The 22,354-nt window shown below is 41.2% G+C and overlaps 1 protein-coding gene across 4 annotated transcripts in view; it reads right to left on the reverse strand.

Moving 5' to 3' along the window:
* SCAPER (S-phase cyclin A associated protein in the ER) overlaps positions 1-22,354 on the reverse strand; it is a 178,058-nt gene that overhangs the window by 132,762 nt on the left and 22,942 nt on the right. For all 4 annotated transcript variants that reach the window (XM_036277975.1, XM_036277973.1, XM_036277976.1 and 1 more), the window contains 4 exons: positions 19,300-19,400; positions 15,359-15,475; positions 13,202-13,362; positions 1,901-2,157 (listed from right to left, as the gene is read on the reverse strand). In XM_036277975.1, the coding sequence (XP_036133868.1) occupies positions 1,901-2,157; positions 13,202-13,362; positions 15,359-15,475; positions 19,300-19,400 (636 nt within the window). The remainder of the gene's footprint in view (positions 1-1,900; positions 2,158-13,201; positions 13,363-15,358; positions 15,476-19,299; positions 19,401-22,354) is intronic.

Genomic DNA, 22,354 nt, shown 5'->3' on the forward strand with positions numbered 1-22,354 from the left:
CTATCAGCAGTGAACTTTCATACTGAAATATTTCAACAACAGTTTAATTACTCAAAAGTCCTATGTATGGATTATCCCTAAAATCCCAAAATCGTATCAGTTTATTCATTATACAAAACCAGCAAAATTTCTATACTGTATTGTTAAATTTTATAGTTAACATGGGCATTAGCAAAAGTGCTAGATGTTTGTTAAGTGATATAGAAAGTAATTTCTTTGCCACGTTTACCTACATTAAAAAGTTTCTCAAAGGTACATCCAACAAATACCTGCCGATGATTTCCTAAGTACCTGGGCTCCGCAGTGTGGGATTAGAAGGTAACCCAAGACACTGCCTGCAAGGAGCTTCCGGTCTCTCGTGGACTAAACCACACACCCATGAGAGAATCACAGAGCATCCGAACAATGTGGGACCAAGAGCCACGATCGTCAAGAAAAAAACATGGAAGCTGAGTACTGTTTCCAATCAAAATAAACACCCTACTGGGAAAAGGAGACAATTTTAAAAAGATGCCATTCTAGACAGAAATATCACTACTACTTTACAACTTTTTTTTGTTTTTTTGTTTTTTTTATCCTTACCCAAAGATATTTTTCCATTTATCTTCAGATAGAATGTGAGGAGGAGAGAGAGAGAGAGAAACATCGACATGAAAGAGACACATCTACTGGTTGTCTCCCGCACAACCCAACAAGGGCCGGGGATGAACCGTAACCCAAGGCATGTGCCCTTGGCCGGAATCGAACCGCGACTCTTTGGTATGCAAGCCAACACTCTACTGCTGAGTCACACTGGCCAGGGCAGTCTACAACTTTTTTACTTAGCTCCTGTATATCAAAGAATACCTCTTATATCTCATTATTCATTTTACATAGAATTATACTCATTGAGCATGAATCTCTATGAAAACAAATATCTAAAAAATGCATTCCTTCATCGAGTATGTAAAATACAATTCAGATGGGCTAACATGAAACACTGGAATTATTACTTTTAAAGAAGTACTATATTAAATATTAGCAAAGTACTGTACATCTGAAATGCAGGCATTACAAGTAGAGCAGGTTGAAGACAATCCTGACTTTCCTCAGCATGTCAGCCAGCCAAAAAGACAGGAGGGCACCGCTGCACCCAAGCCATGGATGTCCACACCACACCTGGGCCCACTGCCGACCCCTCCCCATGTGTCTGACAGCCGCAGGGTGAGGGTGCAGCATAGGACAGTCAGTGACACTGTGATGACTGTGGTGCAGGTGGGTGCTGGAATCTGGGGATCACTTCACAAGGTATAGGCCTGGCCGGTGTGGCTCAGTGATTGAGTGTCAACCCATGCACCAAGAGGTCGCCGGTTCAATTCCCAGTCAGGGCACATGCCCAAGGTTGTGGGCCCAATCCCCAGTGGGGGGCAGGCAGGAGGCGAATCGATGTTCTCTCTCCCTCTCCCTTCTTCTCTCTCTGAAATCAATAAAGAAAAAATTTTTTTAATTAAGAAATTACTGGGACAACTGGAAAATTTTGAATATTGACAGGTTAGGTAATCATATATTACTGTCAAATTCCGTCAATTTTATAACCATAACGTAGTCACGTAAGTTTGCTTTCTTTGGAGATACATGCTGTAGTATTTGAAGGTGAATGGCTATGATGTGTGCATATTCTCACCTGTCTAGCAGACAATGTGTTTGTGTGACATGTAAATACAGACAGAAAAAATGTGGCAAAAAGCTAACCTACGAAACTTGGTAAAGGGTACAGGACAGTTCATTATTCTATTCTCGCAGCTTTTCTGTAGATTTGAAAATTTTCACAATAAAAGGTTAAAAATAAAGGAGAAAAATGAGACGTCCCAGCACACACCCCTTGTAAGGATCCAGTGAAAAGATGTGCAAAAAGCACTACCTGGGTTCTTTCAGCCAGAGGGTGGTCACAGGAAGGCAGTGAGTCTTTGGGCCGAACTTCTACAGAACTGGAAGGTCCGTCTCCAATCAATTCTCCTTTCCGGATGCCTTCGTCTGGTAACAGACGTACATTTTCTTTGTCACTGTCATCCTTTGACCTTAATGCCTGTGTTGAAACTCTTGGTATCACCACTGTTGACCGTGAACGAACAGGCCTTCCTCTCTGAACAGTCTCCCATCCTTCAGCATCTTTCCGTTCTGTGTCATTGAGGAAAGAAAATGATAAAGACATCTTTAAATGATAAACATTCTTAAAAACCTGTAAAATAAAATATTTCCAATCTACTTCCCATTAAGTATAAGCAATAAATAAATATGACACTAATTATCATGCAAGGTGATTGTGTGCACACAGAGTCTCTAATCCCTATAACTGCACTGTGGGGCAGGGATTAATCCCACCCCTCAAACATGTTTGTTGTCACCCGTTTTACAAACAACAGGACTGAGATTTAGTTAAGACTGACGTGCAGCCCGTCAGGAGGTAGTAATCCACATGGACATGGTGCAGTGTGTACCACGTGACTCCACTCTTCCAGGGCTTCGCAGATAATGGCACTGAACTCACAACCACCCTCTGAGCACTACTGGCCCCGCTGTCAACATGAAAACTGAGACAAACAGAGGTTCAGAAATTTGCCCAAACTCGAGGCAAAATGGTTCTGGTGTCCATGTCCCAGTAGCTAAGTGAAAGCTGCCTCCCCATCTTCCAGAATCCAAACACAGGCCCAGCTCCAAAGTCCAAGTTCTTTCCTCTGTGTCACTACTAACAACATACCTGCCTTAGAAAAAAAACTATTTTGATGATCATAAAATTACAGATTAATTAAAGGCTCTTATTCAGTATTTCACCACACAAACGAGGAAATGAAGGGCCTGCATCCCAAGTCACACAGCAAAGTGGCCCGAGTAAGTAAGAATCTTCCAGTAAAATGTTTCAGGAAGTCACAATCTGAAGCACAGATGTGTACAGAGCTATATCGAGCCACAATTTTTAAATTTTACAGGCTAACTGTAGACTTCCAGGTCTGGCCCAGATGGAGTAGCCCCACCACCTCTATCTAGGTCCTGCTCCTTACAACTAAGACCCTGGACAGAACACACAAAGTAAGGATAGCAGCCCAGCGGTGTGGCTCAGTGGGCTGGGCAGCATCCCGTGCACCAGGAGGTTACTGGTTGGATTCCCGGTCAGGGCACATGCATGGGGTGCAAACTCGATCCCCAGTAGGGGGCAGAAGGCAGCCAATAGATGTTTCTTTCTTACATTGATGTTTCTATCTCTCTCTCCCTAAAAAATCAATAAAAACGTATCAAAAAAAAAATGGCTGAAAACTTCCCAAACTCAGTGAAAGACATAAAACTACAGATTCAAGAAACTAAGAAATAAATCCTAGGAAACCCACACTAAGACATACAACTTTTAGCCCTGGCCGGTTTGGCTCAGCGGTTAGAGCATCGGCCTGCGGTCCAGAGAGACCTGGGTTCGGTTCCCACTAAGGGCATGTACCTCGGTTGCAGTTTGTCCCCGGCCCTGGTTGGGTTGTGAGGGTGGCAACTACTTGAAGTGTCCCTTTCACGTCGATGTTTCTCTCTCTCTCTCTCTCTCTCTCTCTCTCTCTCCCTCCCTCCCTCCCTCCCACTCTAACTGAATAAAATATATATAAAAAAAGACATACAACTTTTAGGAAACACGAAAGACGTATCTTTGAACCTATGGCTAGACGGTAAGTTCTTAGACTTGACACCAGAACACGACCAATAAGAGACCTCATGGACCACATCGAAATAGACCATCCCATCTGCAAAGACTCTGTGAAGAGAATGAAAAAGCGAACAGCAAACAGGTAGAAAAATCCCACCAAGGACTCAGGTCTAGAATATACAGAGAACTCTTGAAAGTCAACGCATGTGACAAACGACCCAAGCAGAAATGGGTCAGAGACGTGAGCAGACATGGCACGGAAGAGGGCCCGTGAAGGAATGCGGCCCCACTGGCCATCACAGAGACAAACACTGAACCACAGGGAGGTTCACCCACCAGAAGGGCCGAATGAAATACAGCGATAACACGACATCGGTAAGGGCAGGGGAATGTGGGATTAAAGGGTGTTAAGTAAAGGGTATGAGATTTTTCTTTCCAGTTTTACTGATATAATTGACACACAACATGGTATAAGTTGAAGGTATACAACATGCTTGATATAGGCATATAAATTGAAATGATTACCAAGACAAGTTAACATCTATCACCTCACAGTTACCAATTTTTTTCTTGGGACAAGAACTTAAGGTTTACTCTCTGTACATTATACATGCCAAACTTAATTCCTTTATAACTGGAAGTCTGCACCTTTTAACTGCCTTCACCCATTTCTCTCACTGCCCCCACCAGCAATCACCAATCTAATCTGTTTCTATGAGTTCCTTGTTTTTAGATTCCATATACATCAGACCACATAGTTATTTGTCTTTCTCTGACCTAATTCACTAAGTGTAACACACTCAAGGTCCAACCATATCATCACAAACAGCAGGATTTCCATCATTATGGCAGAATAACATTCAGTTGGGTGTGTGTTGTGTATCACAATCTCTTTATCCATTCATCCACAGATGGACACTTAGGTTATTTCCGTGCCTTGACTATTGTAGTAATGCTACAACAAACATGGTGGTACAGCTATCTCCTTGGGACAGTGACTTTACTTCCTTTGGGTATAGACACAGATGCTATGGTGGTTCTACTCTGACTTCCTGAGGAACCTCTGCACTGTTTCTGTGGTGGCCACACCAATTCACAGTGCAGGAGGGTTCCCTGGTCTCCAGAGCTAGCTCTCTCATCTTCTTCACGACAGCCACTCAGCAAGTGAGAGGTGATGTGGTTCTGATGAGCATTTACCTGATGATTAGTGATCTGAGCACCTTTTCATGCACCTGTGGCCAGTTGGGTATCTTCTTTGGGGAAATGTCTATTCAGTTTCTCTACCTATTTTTAATCAAATTGCTTGTTTTTTGCTATCGAGTTGTATGGGTTCTTTATAGTTTTTAGATATTAACCCGTAAAGAGATACATAATTTTCAAATATTTTCTCCCATTTTGTAGGTTACCTTTTCTTTCTGTTGATGGTTTCCTTTGCCGTGCAGACATTTTCTAGTTTGACATAAACCCACTTTTTGTTTTTGTTGCCTTTGCTTTTAATGTCAAATACAAAAACAAAAAAAAATCATTGAAAAACATTTCTTTTTGAGATCATGAAAATGTTCTATAACTGACTGTGGTTATGGTTGGACAGATCTGTGAATACACTACAAATAGCTGAGTCCCTGAACTGTATCTCAACAAAGGTGGTATAAATTAATATAATAAAATAAGCAAATTTCTGAAGTTTATTTCTGACAATCTACATTACTGTAAAAAGTGCATTTTTTTCTGAGTATCAAATGATTCACTAAAAAAAAAAAGGAATTTTATTTCAAAGAAAAAAATACAAAATGCTCATTCTTGTAACTTACTATTTTTAAAAATACAGTAACTATATTACATTTTGTATATTATATTTTAAAATAAACATTACACAGAACCTGTAATATTTTACTTCAAACATCTGAATTTTGAAATCTCTAAGGGGAAGATATGTTTAAATTGGGGAATTTTTTAACTTTTTAGCCTGAGGATTTTAAAATACACAATACAGAGAAAACAGTATTAATGGCCCCAGGGCCCCAGTCCCAGCTTCAAAGTTACCAATATTCTTCTTCTCTTACTTCGCCTATTTTCCCTTCCCTGCTCTCTTCTGAAATATTTTAAAGCAAATCCTAAACATCGTTATCATTTCTCCTGTAAATATTCAGTATGTCTGGTAAATATAACAATATCACTATGGTAAACAATCAAGTTAATAATAATACATTAAATCATTTACTATCCAGTCTGTGTTCAGTTTTCATCCATGTTTAATTTTTTTTTTAAGTTTAGTACATAACAACGTTATACATTTGTTTTATCCTTTAAATACAGTAGATATTAAAAGAAAAATTACAAAATCCACCTTATAAAACCCTCACATACCAAAAGAAAAAACAGCTAAATTATGAAAGCAAACCGAACAAACAATTTTGATTTCCAGTTCATCTAAGTGGCTCACCCTCAGGAGCATGAGGATGATCACTTTCTAGAGGAGAAAAGAGCAAGCCCTCGGAAGGCTTCTTGTGGAAAGGTGCAGTGCCTCTCCTTGGACCCAGCCCATTCCCCAACACAGTGCCAACACAAACACGGTCATGTGATGAGAGAAATGACTGAAGCAAGTCCAGAGGAGCACATCAAAATAGAAGCTATACAATAGGCCCCTAGACACTAAGAAATTAGTTAAGGACAAATTATATTTTGAATATTCTATTATGAATCTTCAATAAAACTATATTGAAAAAATGTTAGAGAATTTAGAAGTGTGCAAAACTGTATTTCGTATCGTACTTTTACACTCCAGAACTTGTATAATTTTTTAAAAGTTTACAAATGTCACTAATGAAGTATCACTAAATTCAAGTCAACACAACCAAAAACTGAAAAGCACTGGAATAAAACCCACCTGACTGTGATTTGCTGTCATTTTTATTTATCACTGTACTTAATTCACTAATATTATGTTTAGGATCTTTACAGCAATGTTCAAGAGAAACGTTCTGGCTTTATGTAATATCTTTGTTAGGTTTTGATATCAAGGTTACACTGGCATCATAAAACAAACTCCACTTTTTACTCCCAGGAAGAGTTTAATAAGATTGATGTTATTTTACCATAAATGTTTGGCAGATTTCACAGGCAAAGTCTTCATTACCTGGAATTTTCTTTGGAAAAAAATGTTTACAGACTCACATTTTCTAATTCTTGCTATGCAGGTTTTTATGTTTCAAAGAATTTAACAATTTTTTCTGTTTTTAAATGTATTGTGTAACGATGTTCATAATATCCTATTATCTTTTAAATTTCTGTGGGATCTCTACCAATGCCCCCATTCCATTTCTGGCATTATACCTGTCTCTTCTTTTTCTTCATTAGCATTCCTAGAAGTCCGTTAATTTTATTCGTCTATTTAAAGAACAACCTTTTGGATTTTTCTATTCTCACATATATATTTTTTCCTTTCTTCTACGTTCCTTGGGCTTAACTTGTTGTTATATTCTAACCTCTTGTGATGGACAAAGAGTGTGAATTTAAGTTTTCTTCTTTCCTAATATATGCAACTGAGGTTAGAAATTTTCCTCAAAGTATAGCTTTACCTTAATCTCGAGATTTTTTTTTAAATTTTCATTTTCATTCGATTACATTTTCTAAATTTCATTTTGATTTCTTATTCATGGATTATTCAGGAATATATTCTAAAATTCCAAAAATTTGAGAACTGTATGCTTATCTTTTTGTAAGTGGTTTCTAACTTAATTCTACTATGTTCAGAAGAGACAGAATGAGTTCAATCATCTGAAATTTGCACTTGTGCAATGGCTCAGCATGTGTCAATCTTGGTAAATGTTCCGTGTGTTTGAATATGTATTAGAGTTACAGCCAGACAAAGCAGCCTGTATCAGTATTAACCTTCTTTCCTCCAAATACAACTATAAAAGCTAGACAAAATATATAAATGAACTGTTTAAAGCCTTTGAAAAATAAGCAACATAGGCAAGACTTGAGGAACTATATTCCCAGAGAAAAAGGAAAGACAACATGAGATGCATATTCACCCCAGAATTTTCCCAGAAGACATCTGGAATTCACAGCGCAGGGAAGTGAGCCCCTGCAGAAACCAGCAGCCCTGTCTGGCTGAGAAAGATACTGGAGTTCAATAAATCTAAAGCAACTGGGACTTCAGGGGCAAAAATCTTGGAGAGGGGTAACTGGAGGGAAGTGAGCCAGAAAGCCTGCATTCAATCTTCCCCTAAGAAGTCTGACAACAGCTAAACTTTGCATATACAGGGCAAGATTCCAAGGCTCCCCGCAGAAAGCAGCAGCTGGGATGCTAATGAGCTGAGCAGATCTTGTAGCAACTGGAAAACAGTAATGTAGTGGCCTTGGCAAACACCCCAGGTTTTGGGGGGATACCCCAAAAAGAATAAAGACAAAACTAAAACATATCGACTTTAATAAAACCTCGAACCAAACTTTCACAGAAATAAGGTGATCTGCTTGTACTCTTATCTTCTTGCCAAAAGAAAAACATATATATTTTTAGAAGAAACCTCTTTAATTTTAATATACTATATTAAGCATTTAATTAAATATTATGTGGCTTGCTATAAAACAGGATCAAGTAACTGAAAACACAACAAAATGTTTTTAAAGTAACAAATCCAGCCCTGGCTGGTTTGGCTCAACGGTTAGAGTGTCAGCCCAAGGACCAGAGAGTCCTGGGTTCAGTTTCTGCTAGGGACTCGTGCCTCGGTTGCAGTTTGTCCCCGGCCCCGGTTGGGGTCGTGTGGGTGGCAACCACTAGATGTGTCTCTTTCATGTCGATGTTTCTCTCTCTCTCTTCCTCCCTCTCTCCCTCCCACTCTATCTGAAGATAAATGCAAAAATGTCCTTGGGTAAGGATAAAAAAAATAAAATAAAGTAACAAATCCATAGGTAGTTCAGATCTTTTTTTTGGATAGACTTAAAAAAATTACCATTATTAATATATTTAAGATAATATGGATTCAACATATAGAACAGAGAAAACATATCAGTAAAAAGTTTCCAGATTGAAGCATCAAAAGAAAAAAGGGAAAGAATAAGCATTATTTGTTAGACATTTCAATTACATCAAGTTCATTAATCACGTTGTTTATATCTTTACTGATTTTTTTCTACTCGGATTATCAGTTGTTGAAACAGTTATGTTAAAATCTCCCAGTATGAGTATATATTTTTAAAATTTCCCCCTCATTTGTCACTTGTTACTTTACATGTCTTAAAAATGTTATTTAGCCCTGGCCGGTTTGGCTCAGCGGTTAGAGCACTGGCCTGCATTCCAGAGAGACAGGGTTCGGTTCCCACTAAGGGCACGTATCTCAGTTGCAGTTTGTCCCCAGCCCTGGTTGGGTTGTGCGGGTGGCAACCACTCAATGTGTCCCTTTCACATCAATGTCTCTCTCCCTCCCTCCCTCCCTCCCTCCCTCCCTCCCTCCCTCCCTCCCACTCTATCTGAACAAAAAAAAAAAGGAAAAATGTCCTCGGGTGAGGATAAAAAATTTTTTTAAATGTTATTTATATGTATATATAAATTTAGATTTTCTACCTCTGTTGAAATGACCCTTTAACAATTAAAAAGTACCTCTCTTTCCCTGGCTGGATTTTCACAGTGGTTAGTGTTGGCCCACGGAACAAAGGGTCGTGGGTTCGATTCCTGGTCAAGGGCAAGTACCTTGGTTTCGGGTTTGATCCCCAGACCCGGTAGGGATCGTGTGGGATGCAGCCAATAGATGTGTCTCTCTCACATCAATGTTCTTCTCTCTTTAAAATGTGTCTTCTCTGCTTTGTCTATCTTATCTGGTATTAGAGCAACATGAGGGTAGATCTGAATACGATGTGCATAGAATATCTTCTCCTGTCTTTTTCTTTTAACTTTTTCCCATTAAAGGTATCTCTCTTATAAGCAAAATATAGTTGGGCTTTGTTTTTAAAGCAGTCCTATAATCTTTGTGGTTACAATTTAATACCTAGACCATTTATACATAATGTAGAGATCAATAAATTCGCATTTACTTCTACATTCTAATAATGTTTTGTCTCATTTGTTTTTTCTTTATTCTCATTTCTTGCCTCCCATTGGCTTAATCAGAAAGGTTATAATTTATTAACACTCTTCTACTCTTCCTTGTGGTTTACTTGATTTTATAACACACATTCCTGACTTACAACGTCTAATACATATTACTACTTTCGTAACATCAGGGACACTGCTATGACCCTAAAAAATATAAACTCCACCTATTCTTCTCATCTGTTGGATTAGTCATGATTTTCAGTCTGCACACATCTCCAGCTCCACATGATGTGGTCGCACACAGCGCATGCACGTTAACGCCACCCACACGTTTACTGTTGGTGCAGTTGGTTCCTGCTTGTTTCCAGGTTTCCATCAGGATCGTTTTCCTCCCGTCCCGAGAGTTCTCTGTAGCACTTATTTTAGTGCAGGTCTGCTGACTACAAATTGTCTTCATTTCTCTTTATTTCACCTTCACTTTGTTTGTTTGTTTGTTTTGTTAATCCTCAGCCGAGGGTATTTTTTCATTGAGTTTTACATGGAGTGGAAGGGTGAGAGAAAGAGACATCGATGTGAGAGAGACACATCGACTGGTGCCTCCTGCACAGCCCCAACCAGGGCTGAGGACTGAACCTGCAACCCATGTATGTGCCCTTGACTGGGAATCAAACCCAAGACCCTTGAGGCTGGGGGCCTCCATTCTGACCACTAAGCCAAACTGGCCAGGGCTACACCTTCCCTTTTAAGGGACATTTTTGCTGGATGCAGAAGTCTGTCTTGCCAGTTATCTTCTTCAGCATCTTAATGATGCTACTCCACTGTCAACCAGCTCCATCAGCTATCAGCTTTCTCTTGTTCCTTTAAGAACAGTCTTTTATTTTTATTAGCTCCAACTACTTGTAAGATTTTCCCCTTTCTTTTATTTTCAGTATTTTTATTATATTGTATATAAATGAGATTTGTTTCCTATTTTTCCTGCTTGGAGTTTATAGTGCTTCTTGAATAGGAGAGTGAATATCTTTCAACAGTTTGAGAACTTCTCAATGACTGTCGACAAGTGTTTCCGTTGCACCCCTCACTCCATCCCCGCACAGGCTTCTCTGCGGCCGAGCCTCTCAGGCTCTTCTCTGTGTCTCCTCACCCACTCCTTTCCCTGATTTAGCCTCCAGTTTCTACTGTACTAGAATGAACTCTACCCCAACTCTCCTAAATTTTAAATCTCTTCTTAATATATGCAAACACATCGTATGTTTTAAGAATTTCATTTATCTTTCTGGATTCCTCTCTTCCTGAGCACTGTGACCGTCAACACTCTGGGTGGCTGATCTCTAGACCTGGGACACAGCTTGACGCCATGGGACCCTCACCACAGAACTATCACTCTGCCTCTCTGTGCGAGTCCCGCCAGCAGTGCCTATGGAGGGGAAGACATTTCTGAGACCTAGCGTGTTTCAAAGTATCTTCCACCTACTCTCACAATTAATGAACAATTTGACTCGACATAGAATTTTAGATTGGAAATTTTTTTCTTCAGGATTTTGAAAACATTGTTCAATTTTCTTGTGGCTTTTGGTAATGGTCTAGCAAAAGCAGATGCCATTCTGATTCTTGGTCCTCTGAATACAAACTGATTATTTTCTCCAGTTTCTTAGAGCCTCTCATCACCTGTAGTCGTCATAAATGTCCCCATGTGTTCTGTGTCACTATTCTCATCCATCATAATGGACACTTACTGGGCAAAAATTCAAATCCTTCTGATAAAGAAAATTTCCTTTAATTCTCTCTTTAATGATTTCTCCTTTTCTTTTTGTCTCTTTCTATAATCCATGTTGTTCAAATATTGAATATTCCCATTATTTATTATTGTTATGTGACAAACCCAAAATTTAGCATCTTAAAACACTAACCACATTACTTCAATGCAATTCTTTCCGTCAGGAATCTGAGGAGTGCCCAGTAGTCACGACCATCTCATCTCAACGTGATGTCAGCCTGGATGGCTCGGCGGAGGCTGAGTGTCCAGGGCAGCTCCGGCGAATGCCTGAAGCCTTGGACTGCTCATGGGCTGTGACGGCTACATTCTCTTTCTGACGGCCGTTTCTCTTCCTACAATCTCTCGTTACTCAGTGGCCTAAACTGGGCTTCTTACAAGGCAGGTGGCTCCCAAGAAGGAGAAAATGGAAGCTGCAAGGCCTCTTAATGGGCTGGGGTCGGAATTTACCAAACATCACTCTTGTCACATTTTATTGATCCTGTCAAGTCACAGAGCCAACCAAAGACTCAGGAGGAGGAGAAAAAACATCACTACAACTTACTGACACCACAGTGGGAAAACAAAACAAAAACGCATAGCCATCATGTAAAGGTGGCATTGTCATAAAAAGCAGTATTCTTTTATTATATCATTCATTTCAAATTTTTTTTTATTGAATGTACTGGGGTGAGATTGGTTAATACAACCACACAGGTTTCAAGTGTACAACTCCATAAAACGTCACCTGCACCCTGCACCCACTGCCCCAAGCACACTCATTCCACCCCATTTCCCCCACCCACCTCCACCTGCCCCACCCCCTTTCCCTCTAGCCATCACCACTGTTGTGTGTCTATGTGTTTTATTTATACGTTTTAAGATGTTCTTAAACTCATAACACAATTCATTACTTACTATCATTCTAAAATCTAAGCCTCAATAGATGTATAAAAAAATCCGCTCTGGATATTTATATAAAAACATTTTATGAAGGAAATTCTTATGGGATAAGTTCCAGGTGGGCCCTCAAAATAACAGCCCTTCTATTTATTTGTGTCCCTTAATTATTCTGATGGTATAGAATACAGAGGTGTGAGCAAAGATAAACAGAATATTTGGTACCAAAATAATATTCAAATAGTAATGAAAGAGCCCTGGCCGGTTTGGCTCAGCGGTTAGAGCGTCCACCTGCGGTCCGGAGAGACCCGGGTTCGGTTCCCGCTAAGGGCACGTACCTCGGTTGCAGTTTGTCCCCGGCCCTGGTTGGTCGTGCAGTGGCAGCCGCTCGATGTGTCCCTTTCGCATCGATGTTTCCCTCTCTCTCTCTTCCTCTCTCCCTCCCACTCTATCTGTACAAAAATGGAAGAATGTCCTCGGGTGAGGATAAAAAAAAAAAAAAGTAATGAAAGGAAATAGTGGCATGATGTAAAAATGTGCACTGCCTGGAGAATGGAATAGCCTATTTTTCTTTAAGTCAAAAGAGTTATAAAGGACCTACCTTATTAATGAATTGACAAAAGAATTCATTCTCCTTAAACTTTACATGGGGCAAAACTGAGACTAGAAGGACCTCCGTATGCTTCCACACAGTTCTCACGGTTATTTATGGTTTTAAGTAGAGCAGGTTAGTATTATATAAATGATATGAAAAGATACATGATGCTCTTAGCTCCCATTCCATATAAAACAAATATTCCCATATATACCTACCTGTCCACTACATGAAAAAGAAGGACTGAAAGTCACTTGCCATTTGTGCAGGAAGTCTTCGGCACTGTCACTGGCGGGCGAGACTGTGCAGGCGCTACGTCGGAAGGAGCCGTGGACCCTGTGTGATGAGCCTTTACTTTGTCAGCCCAGCTAACACCTGCGGGAGCCAGACGGGGGGCAGCCACGGTGCCAGGTGAAGCCCTGTGGGGAAAATGCCTGCTGCATTAATCCCAAATCAAATATATGGGTTAAATTTTAAGTACATACTTAATAGATTTAAATACTAAATAAATTATACTATTGTATCTGTGCGTATCCACAATGGCGAGGAACATATTACCACAGCAACTTAAGGCAAATACATTCATACATTTGTCTTGTTCTAATACTTCATTAACTTAATATAGTATAGCATATTCTATAAGAACCAAGATAATACAGAAGTTCTCAGTTCAGTTTAAAAGAAAATTTCAGCCCAGCTGGTGTAGCTCACTGATTGAGCATCGACCCATGCAGCAAGAGGTCACCAGCTCAATTCCCGGTCAGGGCACATGCCCAGGTTGTGGGCCCGATCCCCAGTGGGGGGCATGCAGGAGGTGGCCAATCGATGTTCTCTCTCATCAGTGTCTCTCTCTCTCCCCCTCTCCCTTCCACTCCCTAAAAATCAATAAAGAAAAAAAATATTTTTTTTAAATTTTCAGTTAAATTGGGAATCTTAGAAAATATGCATATGTAACTAAACCTTTTTCTCATTTAAAACTCGTACCTTTTTAAAAAATGAATGTGCATTAATTTGCCGCCCTACTGACACACACACTATTAAGAGAGGCTTTTCCTTGTGTACATTTCTTTCATAGCACACCAGCAGCCGAGTCACTGACGTCCAGCACTGGGTTCTTTAAAATGGAGTGAGACGTTAGCAACATCTACTAAATGTTCTAAGTGCACAATCCTTCCCAACTTTAGTTAACAGCTCCCCACTCTTTCACAATTGTCCTGTCTCACATAACAGCAAAATTTATTTTAATAGTTCATCCCTGGCAGGTTTGGCTCAGCGGTAGAACGTCAGCCCACGGACCAAAGAGTCACGGGTTCGATTCTGGCCAAAGGCACGTACCTCAGTTATGGTTCATTACTGGTCCTCGTTGGGGTTGTGCTGGAGGCAACCAGTCGATGTGTGTCTCTCACATCGATGTTTCTCTCTCTCCCTCCCTCCCTCCTTCCCACTCTATCTGAAAAAAAGTCAATGGAAAAAATATCCTGGGGTTGAGGATTTAAAAATAAACAAAAAAATAAAATAACATAAAAGACAAATGCATAAAACAATGATTATATAACTGTGCTGATATAATGTATAAAGATGTAATTTTTGTGACATTAACACAATGATAATATGTAGATCTTTTGTTTTGAAAGAAATTGCCAGTTCATGTTTTAGTGATTTAGCATGAAATATGTTCATGGGTTTCAATTTTGGGAACCTAATTATATCTGAATATATTATATTTCCTAAACTAAACTGTACTCTCCTGCAATTTTTTTTTTAATCCTCACCCGAGGATATTTTTCTATTTATCTTCTGATAGAGTAGGAGAGAGGGACAGAGAAGGAGGGAGAGAGAAACATTGATGTGAGAGGGACACATTGACTGGCTGCCTCCCACACAACCCAGACCAGGGCCAGGGATGAACTGCAACTGAGGCACGTTCCCTTGGCTGGAATCAAACCTGCAACTCTTTGGTCCGGCCAATGCTCTAACCACTGAGACAAACCAACCAGGGTACTCTCCTAAATTTTTTTTGTTTTTTATCCTCACCCGAGGACATTTTTCCATTTTTTGTTCAGGGGGAGAGAGGAAGAAAGAGAGAGAGAAACATCGAAGTGAAGGGACACATCGAATGGCTGCCATCCGCACAACCAACCAGGGCCGGGGACAAACTGCAACCGAGGTACGTGCCCTCAGTGGGAACCGAACCCGCATCTCTCTGTACTGCAGGCCGACGCTCCAACCGCTGAGCCAGTCCGGCCAGGGCGTCTTCTAAATTTTTATAAAACTTTTTATTCAAACAATTCAAAACAGATACACTACCATATACATGGGTATTTTTCTAACACAGTATCAGTTTTATAATACTTTAAGTATATTAACCACAGAAAATAATTTACTGTAATGAAAGCCTTAGTAGGTTCATCTCACCCAAAATTTAAGCTTCTTCGAGCATTCGAGGTCACATTTATTCTGTCCGTTGATGGACTTGGAATCACATGACGTCCTGGAGACATCTTCTTTACTTCCCATGCCAATGAAGTCGGTCTGCAAATTCAAGACACACACATTAGCTGTTTCCTGAAGCCGGCCTGTCATGTTGGGGCTTCCCTCTCCTGGCAGGGCTGCTTTCACTGTGTCCCACGGATGCTGTGTTATGTGTTCATTTTCATTTGTTTCCAAGCAGTTTTTTTTATTTCTTCCTTGTTCTCTTTGGTTCAAGACATACAGATTAAATAAACAGAGAAAAGAGGGGAAAACCTAATCTTTTCTCATAGTTACCAGTGGATGAAAACACATTTAGGTTACAAGTTTTCCCAGCAGCACTGATGACCAGAAAGTTACCGTATTACCAGTAAGCAATCACAGATGATGCAAGGTCAGGATTTCCCAAGCACTTCAGCACAGCAAATAACCCTACTTAATTAACTAAGAAGGGCCAGGGGCTGCAAAGACATGAGATACAGTATACTTACATTTTATAAGCCTCCACATACCCAACTAAAAACACATTTAAAAATGGGGTATAATGGCCCTGGCCAGATGGTTCAGGTAGTTGGAGTGGTGTCCCATACACTAAAAGGTTAAGGGTTCCATTCACAGTCAGGGCATGTGCGGGAGGTAACCGATCGATGTTTCTCTCTCACATCAATGTTTTCTCCCCACCTTCACCCCTTTAAAAATCAATGAAAACATATCCTTGGATGAGGATATTTTTTTAAAAGAAAAAAAAAATTGCTTCTTAAAAAAAAAGTGATACAGAGGTACTAATTCAGACTACTTGTGTGCAATGCCCTGGAGAAGTAAGCGTGCAGAACTGGGGTCAAGGCAGACACACAGCGTTGAGGGTGAAATGAAGAATGCGCAGGAAGCAGGCCGTCTCCTTCCTCCACCTGTTATCACCCATGCGAGTGAGCGCACAAACACGTCTGCTCTGCTGGGAAGGCTGACCTCTGACCTCATGGGCCCACAATCCGTCAGTGGTACAAGCTCCCCTGACACGTCCTCCTCAAGCACTGTCCTATCTGCTCCGTGCCTGTCAGACCTCCATGACGCCCAGGATCTCCGCGCCTCCCTCTCTCCGTCCAACCTAGCGACTCTGATATTTTCCTTTCATTGTGATATGGAACTGTTAGACGAGAAAATTCAGATAAAAGATTATCCAAATGAAGTCTAAAACATCCGCCAAATCACAAAGGTGGTCACAACTTCTACTTCCCATTGCCCTGGGAGCTCGCCCGCAGGTGGTGTCCTGTGCAGGGTGTCCACTGGCTTATGAGAGGCAGCACGGAGCCCAGTCTGAGCCATCTGCTCTCTTGCACTCGACAGGAAGTTTCCTGACTCCTGTGCTACTTTCCGTCCTGTAATGACTTCCTTCTCCTACAGGAATTTCAGTGACAGTGTTTAACTTTTTGAAAAACCATCAGTAAAATGGTATTTGTGATTGTTTATCAAATTTTTATGTGTTTATTATTACTACTACTGAGGTGGAACTTTTTACAACTATTTTAATTTCTCCTTTTGGAATTTGCATGTTGGTATCTTTTGCCCATTTTTTTCCACTGTGATTCGTATCATCTTTTAGTTGATTTGAAATCGTTTACTACTCCTCCTATTACTATTATGGCTATAAATCCTTTGGGGTAGATGATATGCCTATTTCACTTTTAATTTAATTTTTTATGTAGAAAAGCATATTTTCTTCCTATTAAATCAAGTCTATCAATATTTTCCTCTGTGATTTTGTCTTGCAGACTCCTTACCCACAATAAAAATATATAAATATGTATCTATATTTTCTCTAAATATGTATAATTTCCGATTTCATATGTAAGTCTCAAGACTAGGTGGAATGAATCTGGACACACAATTTGAGGAAGGTGAGCTGAGAAATGCTGCCGTCCACAGCAAACTCAGGGTTGCTCTGTATCTGAGGGCTGCCTCAGGCGGCAGAGGAGAAATGGTGCTAACTGGCTCAGGTAAGAAGAGATGCTCCAGGTGTGTTGTGAGCCATGGAAGAGCCCTCACGCTTGGACTTGGCCTCGCAATCTTCTCAATACAGAACCCAACATAGCCACCACTGGCTGGCTGGAGTTTACAAGCAAAAAACAAGTCTAGTTAGCTTTCCGTATGCACTGGTGGTCACATCACAGACAATCAAGGTAAATAAAAAAGAAAAAGAAAATAAAGATTTGCTGAAAGGATATAAACTGTACAAGGTAAGGACACCCAAGGGGAGGAGGGACTAGAATCAGGGTTCATGAGGGTCAGACCTGGAAGAGATGGGCTTTAAAGCACCACCCTTAAATTCTCAAAAACCACGCGGCTTCCTTTCTCTGCTTCTCAGTGTCTAGTCCAGTTTCTTTAACCTGCCTCCCTTTGCTTATCTTCACGAGGGCAATACAGCCACCCATCCCAAACCAGCATGACCTCTTAACCTGCTTCCCCCCAGTGAAGAAATGCACCCCCGCGTACCACACCCGATCACTGGCTGCAAGGGGTGAGGGGAACAGCTGAGAGGACAGCTCAACCTGACCCGCCCAGGAGCTCTCAGTAAAGCCACACTCCAAAAAAAAACCACGTCAAAATTTTTACTGGGAGAAACAAAAATGTTGAGGATCTACACATCATGGTTTCCCGGATTTGGTTTCCTGCGGAATCAAACTTTCCTGGACCTCTCTTGGGATCCCTTCACTCTCCTGGTCCCCCGGGGCAGACACACGAGGATGGGACAAAAGGTGCATTCTCCACCAGCTGGTTCCCCTTACTGAGGCTGAACCAGGTCAAATCCAAGGGAAGGGCAGCCTGGGCCTGTTTTCTTTGGGTAAAAAGACATCATTGTAGCTCCACGTGACTTGGCCCAGCTCAAAAGGGATCAGGTTTCACTTAAAAAAAGGTTTTTAATAAAAACCTTTTATGGCTCAAAATAGAGTGTACAGTTCTGACATGTCTACAGTACCCCAGATACCTGTCTGGTCCCAGATACCTGTCTAGGCTCCCCTGAAGCTCCTCTTCCCCTGTCCTCTTCACTCCAGCCCCAACTCCACTGTGCCCTCTTCCGCCTCCTGGATATCATGCACACCATCACCTCCAATGCGAAGCCTCTTCTCTCCTCTTTGTCAAGGTAAGGCCAACCTGGTAGTTCTGTCTCACTTACACAGAACCTCCCTGGGGAAGCCTTCCTGGACTCGGCAAACCGGCTGAGGAGCATATTCTCAGACTCCCAAACCACACTGTGCTTCCTTTGACGCCGCTTTGCACTCTGCTAGGAATGTGGCATGAGGCTCTCCTGGGGATGCCCCCACTTCACGAGGGCAGGGGCTGAGTCTGCTCCCTTTGCCACAACAGTCCCAGAGCCTGGCGCAGGCTCTCAGATGTTGCATGCTGATTCCAGGTGAGCATCTGTGGGGTGGCTTTGATCTCTCATTATTCCCCTAAAAATCACCCATTTCCTCACTGCCTGCTACATTAAGAAGAAACACTATGCCTTCCCCCACACTACATCCCTTTCACACATGCTCTGCACTACCATAGCTACTTAGTCTACTTCCTTCCTCCGAAAGGCCAACCACGTGCTGAAATTCATCACACCCTCCACACACATCTGCTGCCTCCACGAGATCTTTCCTAGTCTACCCCCAAAAGAGATGGCCCAGTCCTTGTGTGAGCACCTGCAAGTTTCCTGCAGCAGTAAGCCCTACCTCACCCCTTAGACTCTGGTCCGTAGCAGTGAGCACTCAGCAGCCAAGTGCCTACATGTGGCATCAGTGGGCACCAAGTGAGCAGCTGCCGCTGGGCTGAGGGCAATCTGCTGTCAACTCTGGTGTCTGCTGGAGAACACTGGCTGCTGTGGACACAGGGCCAGTCATTACCTGCTTTGCGCATCTGTCTTCTCTAGCTTCTCCTGAAGTTGAATCCAGTCAATCAATGCTTTGAAATCTCTGACATAGTTATCCAGCATCATTAGCACCTCCTAATTGAAAACAAATAACAAACATTAAACACCATTCTAGACTAAAAAGTTTCAAAGAGCACTTTTACACCATACTACTCCTCATTGAGGAAGATGCAAAACCTACTGATGTCATTTTTGGATTTCATTTTATTTCATTCTTACTGTTTGGCAAGAAGTAAGTTAAATTGAGAATCTAAAGACCAAGAGATGATATTGCCATTCCTTCTCAAGACCTCCAGAATGATCCTTCTTTTAACCCTCTTCACTGTGAAGTCAATTAACAGAAAATGTACAAAACACAAATGTAAAGATAAATTATTTCAAAGCAAAGACCCACAAAACTACCACCCAGGACAAAAATACAAGGCCAGTCTCTCAAAGTTCCCTGGTGTCCCCTCCCTATCACTACTTCATCGCTCTCAAAGTTTACCAGTGCTTTAACCCCTAATAGTCTAATTTTATCTGATTTCAAAATTCATATAAACTCATAGCGTAGGTATTATTTTGTGGTTTCTTCTGTACATCTGTTTACTAGGTTCATCGGCATTTCAGAGCGTACCTGCAATTCATTTACTGTCGATGTCCAAGGTCACTACTGAATAGTATTTTTTAAATACACATTTATTTATCCAAGCAACAGCTGAATAGTTGGGTGACTTCCAAATTCTAGACATTACAAATTATATGCTGTTGTTCATGCAGACATCCTCTGCACACATGGACGCATTTCTGTTGCGCCTAAGCCCACGGAGTCACAGGAAAAAGCAGTTCCATCTCAGTGCATGGGACTTAACAGCTTTCAAGGAGGCTGCCATTCCACCAGCAGCACAGGAGGGCTCTCTTGTCTCCACATTCTCTCCAACACTGGTTGTTTCTTGTCTTACTGATAACAGCCATTCTAACAGGTGTAAGGTGGTATCTCACTATAGCTTTTATTTGCATGTCCCTTATAGCCAGAGATGTTAAGGATTTTTCCTTCCATCTGTTCGCCCTCCGTATGTCTTCCTTGGAAAAGAATCTATTCAGGCCCTCTGCTCATTTTCAATTGACTTTTTCCTTGTAAGTTGTATGCGTTCTACAACAGCCAAGACATGGAAACAACCAAGTGGCCTCCAACCAATGAATGGATAAAGAAGATGTACACCAGGCCGTTGTGGCTCACTGGCTGAGGGTTGGCCCATGCACCAAAAGGTCACCTGGTTCGATTCCCAGTCAGGGCACATGCCAGGGTTGTGGATTCAATCCAGTAGGGGTGTGCAGGAGGCAGCCAGTCGATGTTTCTCACATTGCTATCTCTCTCTCTCTCTCTCTCTCTCTCTCCTCTCCTCCCTCTCTCAAATCAATAAAAACATATTTTTCTGAAAAAAAAAAAAAAAAAAAAGATATAGTACATATCTACAATGGGATACTACTTGGCCACAAAAGATGAAATATTCCCACCTGTGGCAACCCGGACGAACCTGGAGGGCATGGTGCCAAATGGAACAAGTCGGACAAAGGACAGGAACCACATGACCTCACTCACCGTGCAGGTACAAAACCAAAAGGTACAAATGAACAAACAAAACAAATCAAAAACCAAACACACAGACACAGACAAGAGAATGGTAGTTGCCAGAGGAAAAAGGAATTGGGAGGAGGACAAACAGGGTCAAGGGGGTCACATACGAGGTGATGGAAGGAGACTAGACCTGGTGGTGAGCATATAACAGAGTCCACAGGTGTTACATTATAAAGTTGTACACCTGAAATTTACATAATGTTATTAAACAATGTTACTCCAATAAATTTAACTTTTGAAATGATCATGTTTTATAAATACATTACTTTTACATAACTAAGTTTTAGACCAAATTTATAAGTTATCAGTAGTACTCAAAGACCTCAAAAACACTTTTCAATTATAAATGTTTAAAAAGATATAGCTACACTCTGCAAATCAGGCCCAACATTAAAAATAAATATACACCTAAATTACTCATAAACAAAATACAGTACTAACCTCACTTTAGTCACAAAAGTTATATTCTATGTTAAAAGTTTCTTCTGAACAAAGTATTGTTTATTTTCTTTCAAAGGCAATGCTCAGTGCCAAATCACTGGTAGTAATAGTCTTCTACAATCAGGAAAAGGAAAAATCTTTTAATTTAGTTGGCTTCCTTTTCTCAATTCTACTAATATAATTCAAATTATTTAATTAAATTTGTTCAACTTAAATCACGCATTTTAGAGCACAGAAAGATTAAATTCAGAATAATTTATTCCATAAGTTTTCTGCATTTCCCTTTTAAAAGAGGAGGACAAGGAAGAGGAGGAGGAGGAGGAGGAGGAGGGGGAGGGGGAGGAGGAGGAGGAGGAGGAGGAGGAGGAGAAAGCAACCCTCTACAGGACGATATGAGCAGCTCTCCCTCCGACACCGGCTGGCACAGAGAAAGGACGTTTGGCGGCTCGGACACCTACTTTAAGGAATGTTTAGCTCGGCGTTATCAGCAATGATCAGAGGGGTACCAAGCAGCGGTAACCTGAGCCCTGCCTCACGAACAAGGGAACACAAACAGGACGAGCAGCTGGAGCAGCCCCACCGCTGATGCCATCTTCCTCCCCACGGCCGTGAAGGCCATTCTGTCAGGCAGGACAAAGCAGAACAAAAGTGCCTCTGAAAGAAATGTTATAGGCACTCAGATAAGTACATATAGATGTACAGCTAAAATTACCAATTAGTTTACCAATTGGCTGCAACGGATTTGATTGGTTTGTAATTAATTCTAGTTGCTGGCGCACAGTGCAGGACGGTTGGCGCCATCCCTTTGTCCTCCTGACACACAACACCAGCCCACAGGCCCCAGGGCCCAGGATATCAATACGGCCTCCAGCGCAGCTGCAGGAATGAGCAGGGCGAGCCTAGTGGTGAAGAAGGGGTGGGAACTTGCATCCCATGAGAAGTCAGCAATAAAGGACCTTGTTAAAGAAAG

Source organism: Molossus molossus, unplaced genomic scaffold (assembly GCF_014108415.1).
Source record: "Molossus molossus isolate mMolMol1 unplaced genomic scaffold, mMolMol1.p scaffold_m16_p_24, whole genome shotgun sequence".
NCBI classification, from domain to species: Eukaryota; Metazoa; Chordata; class Mammalia; order Chiroptera; family Molossidae; genus Molossus; species Molossus molossus.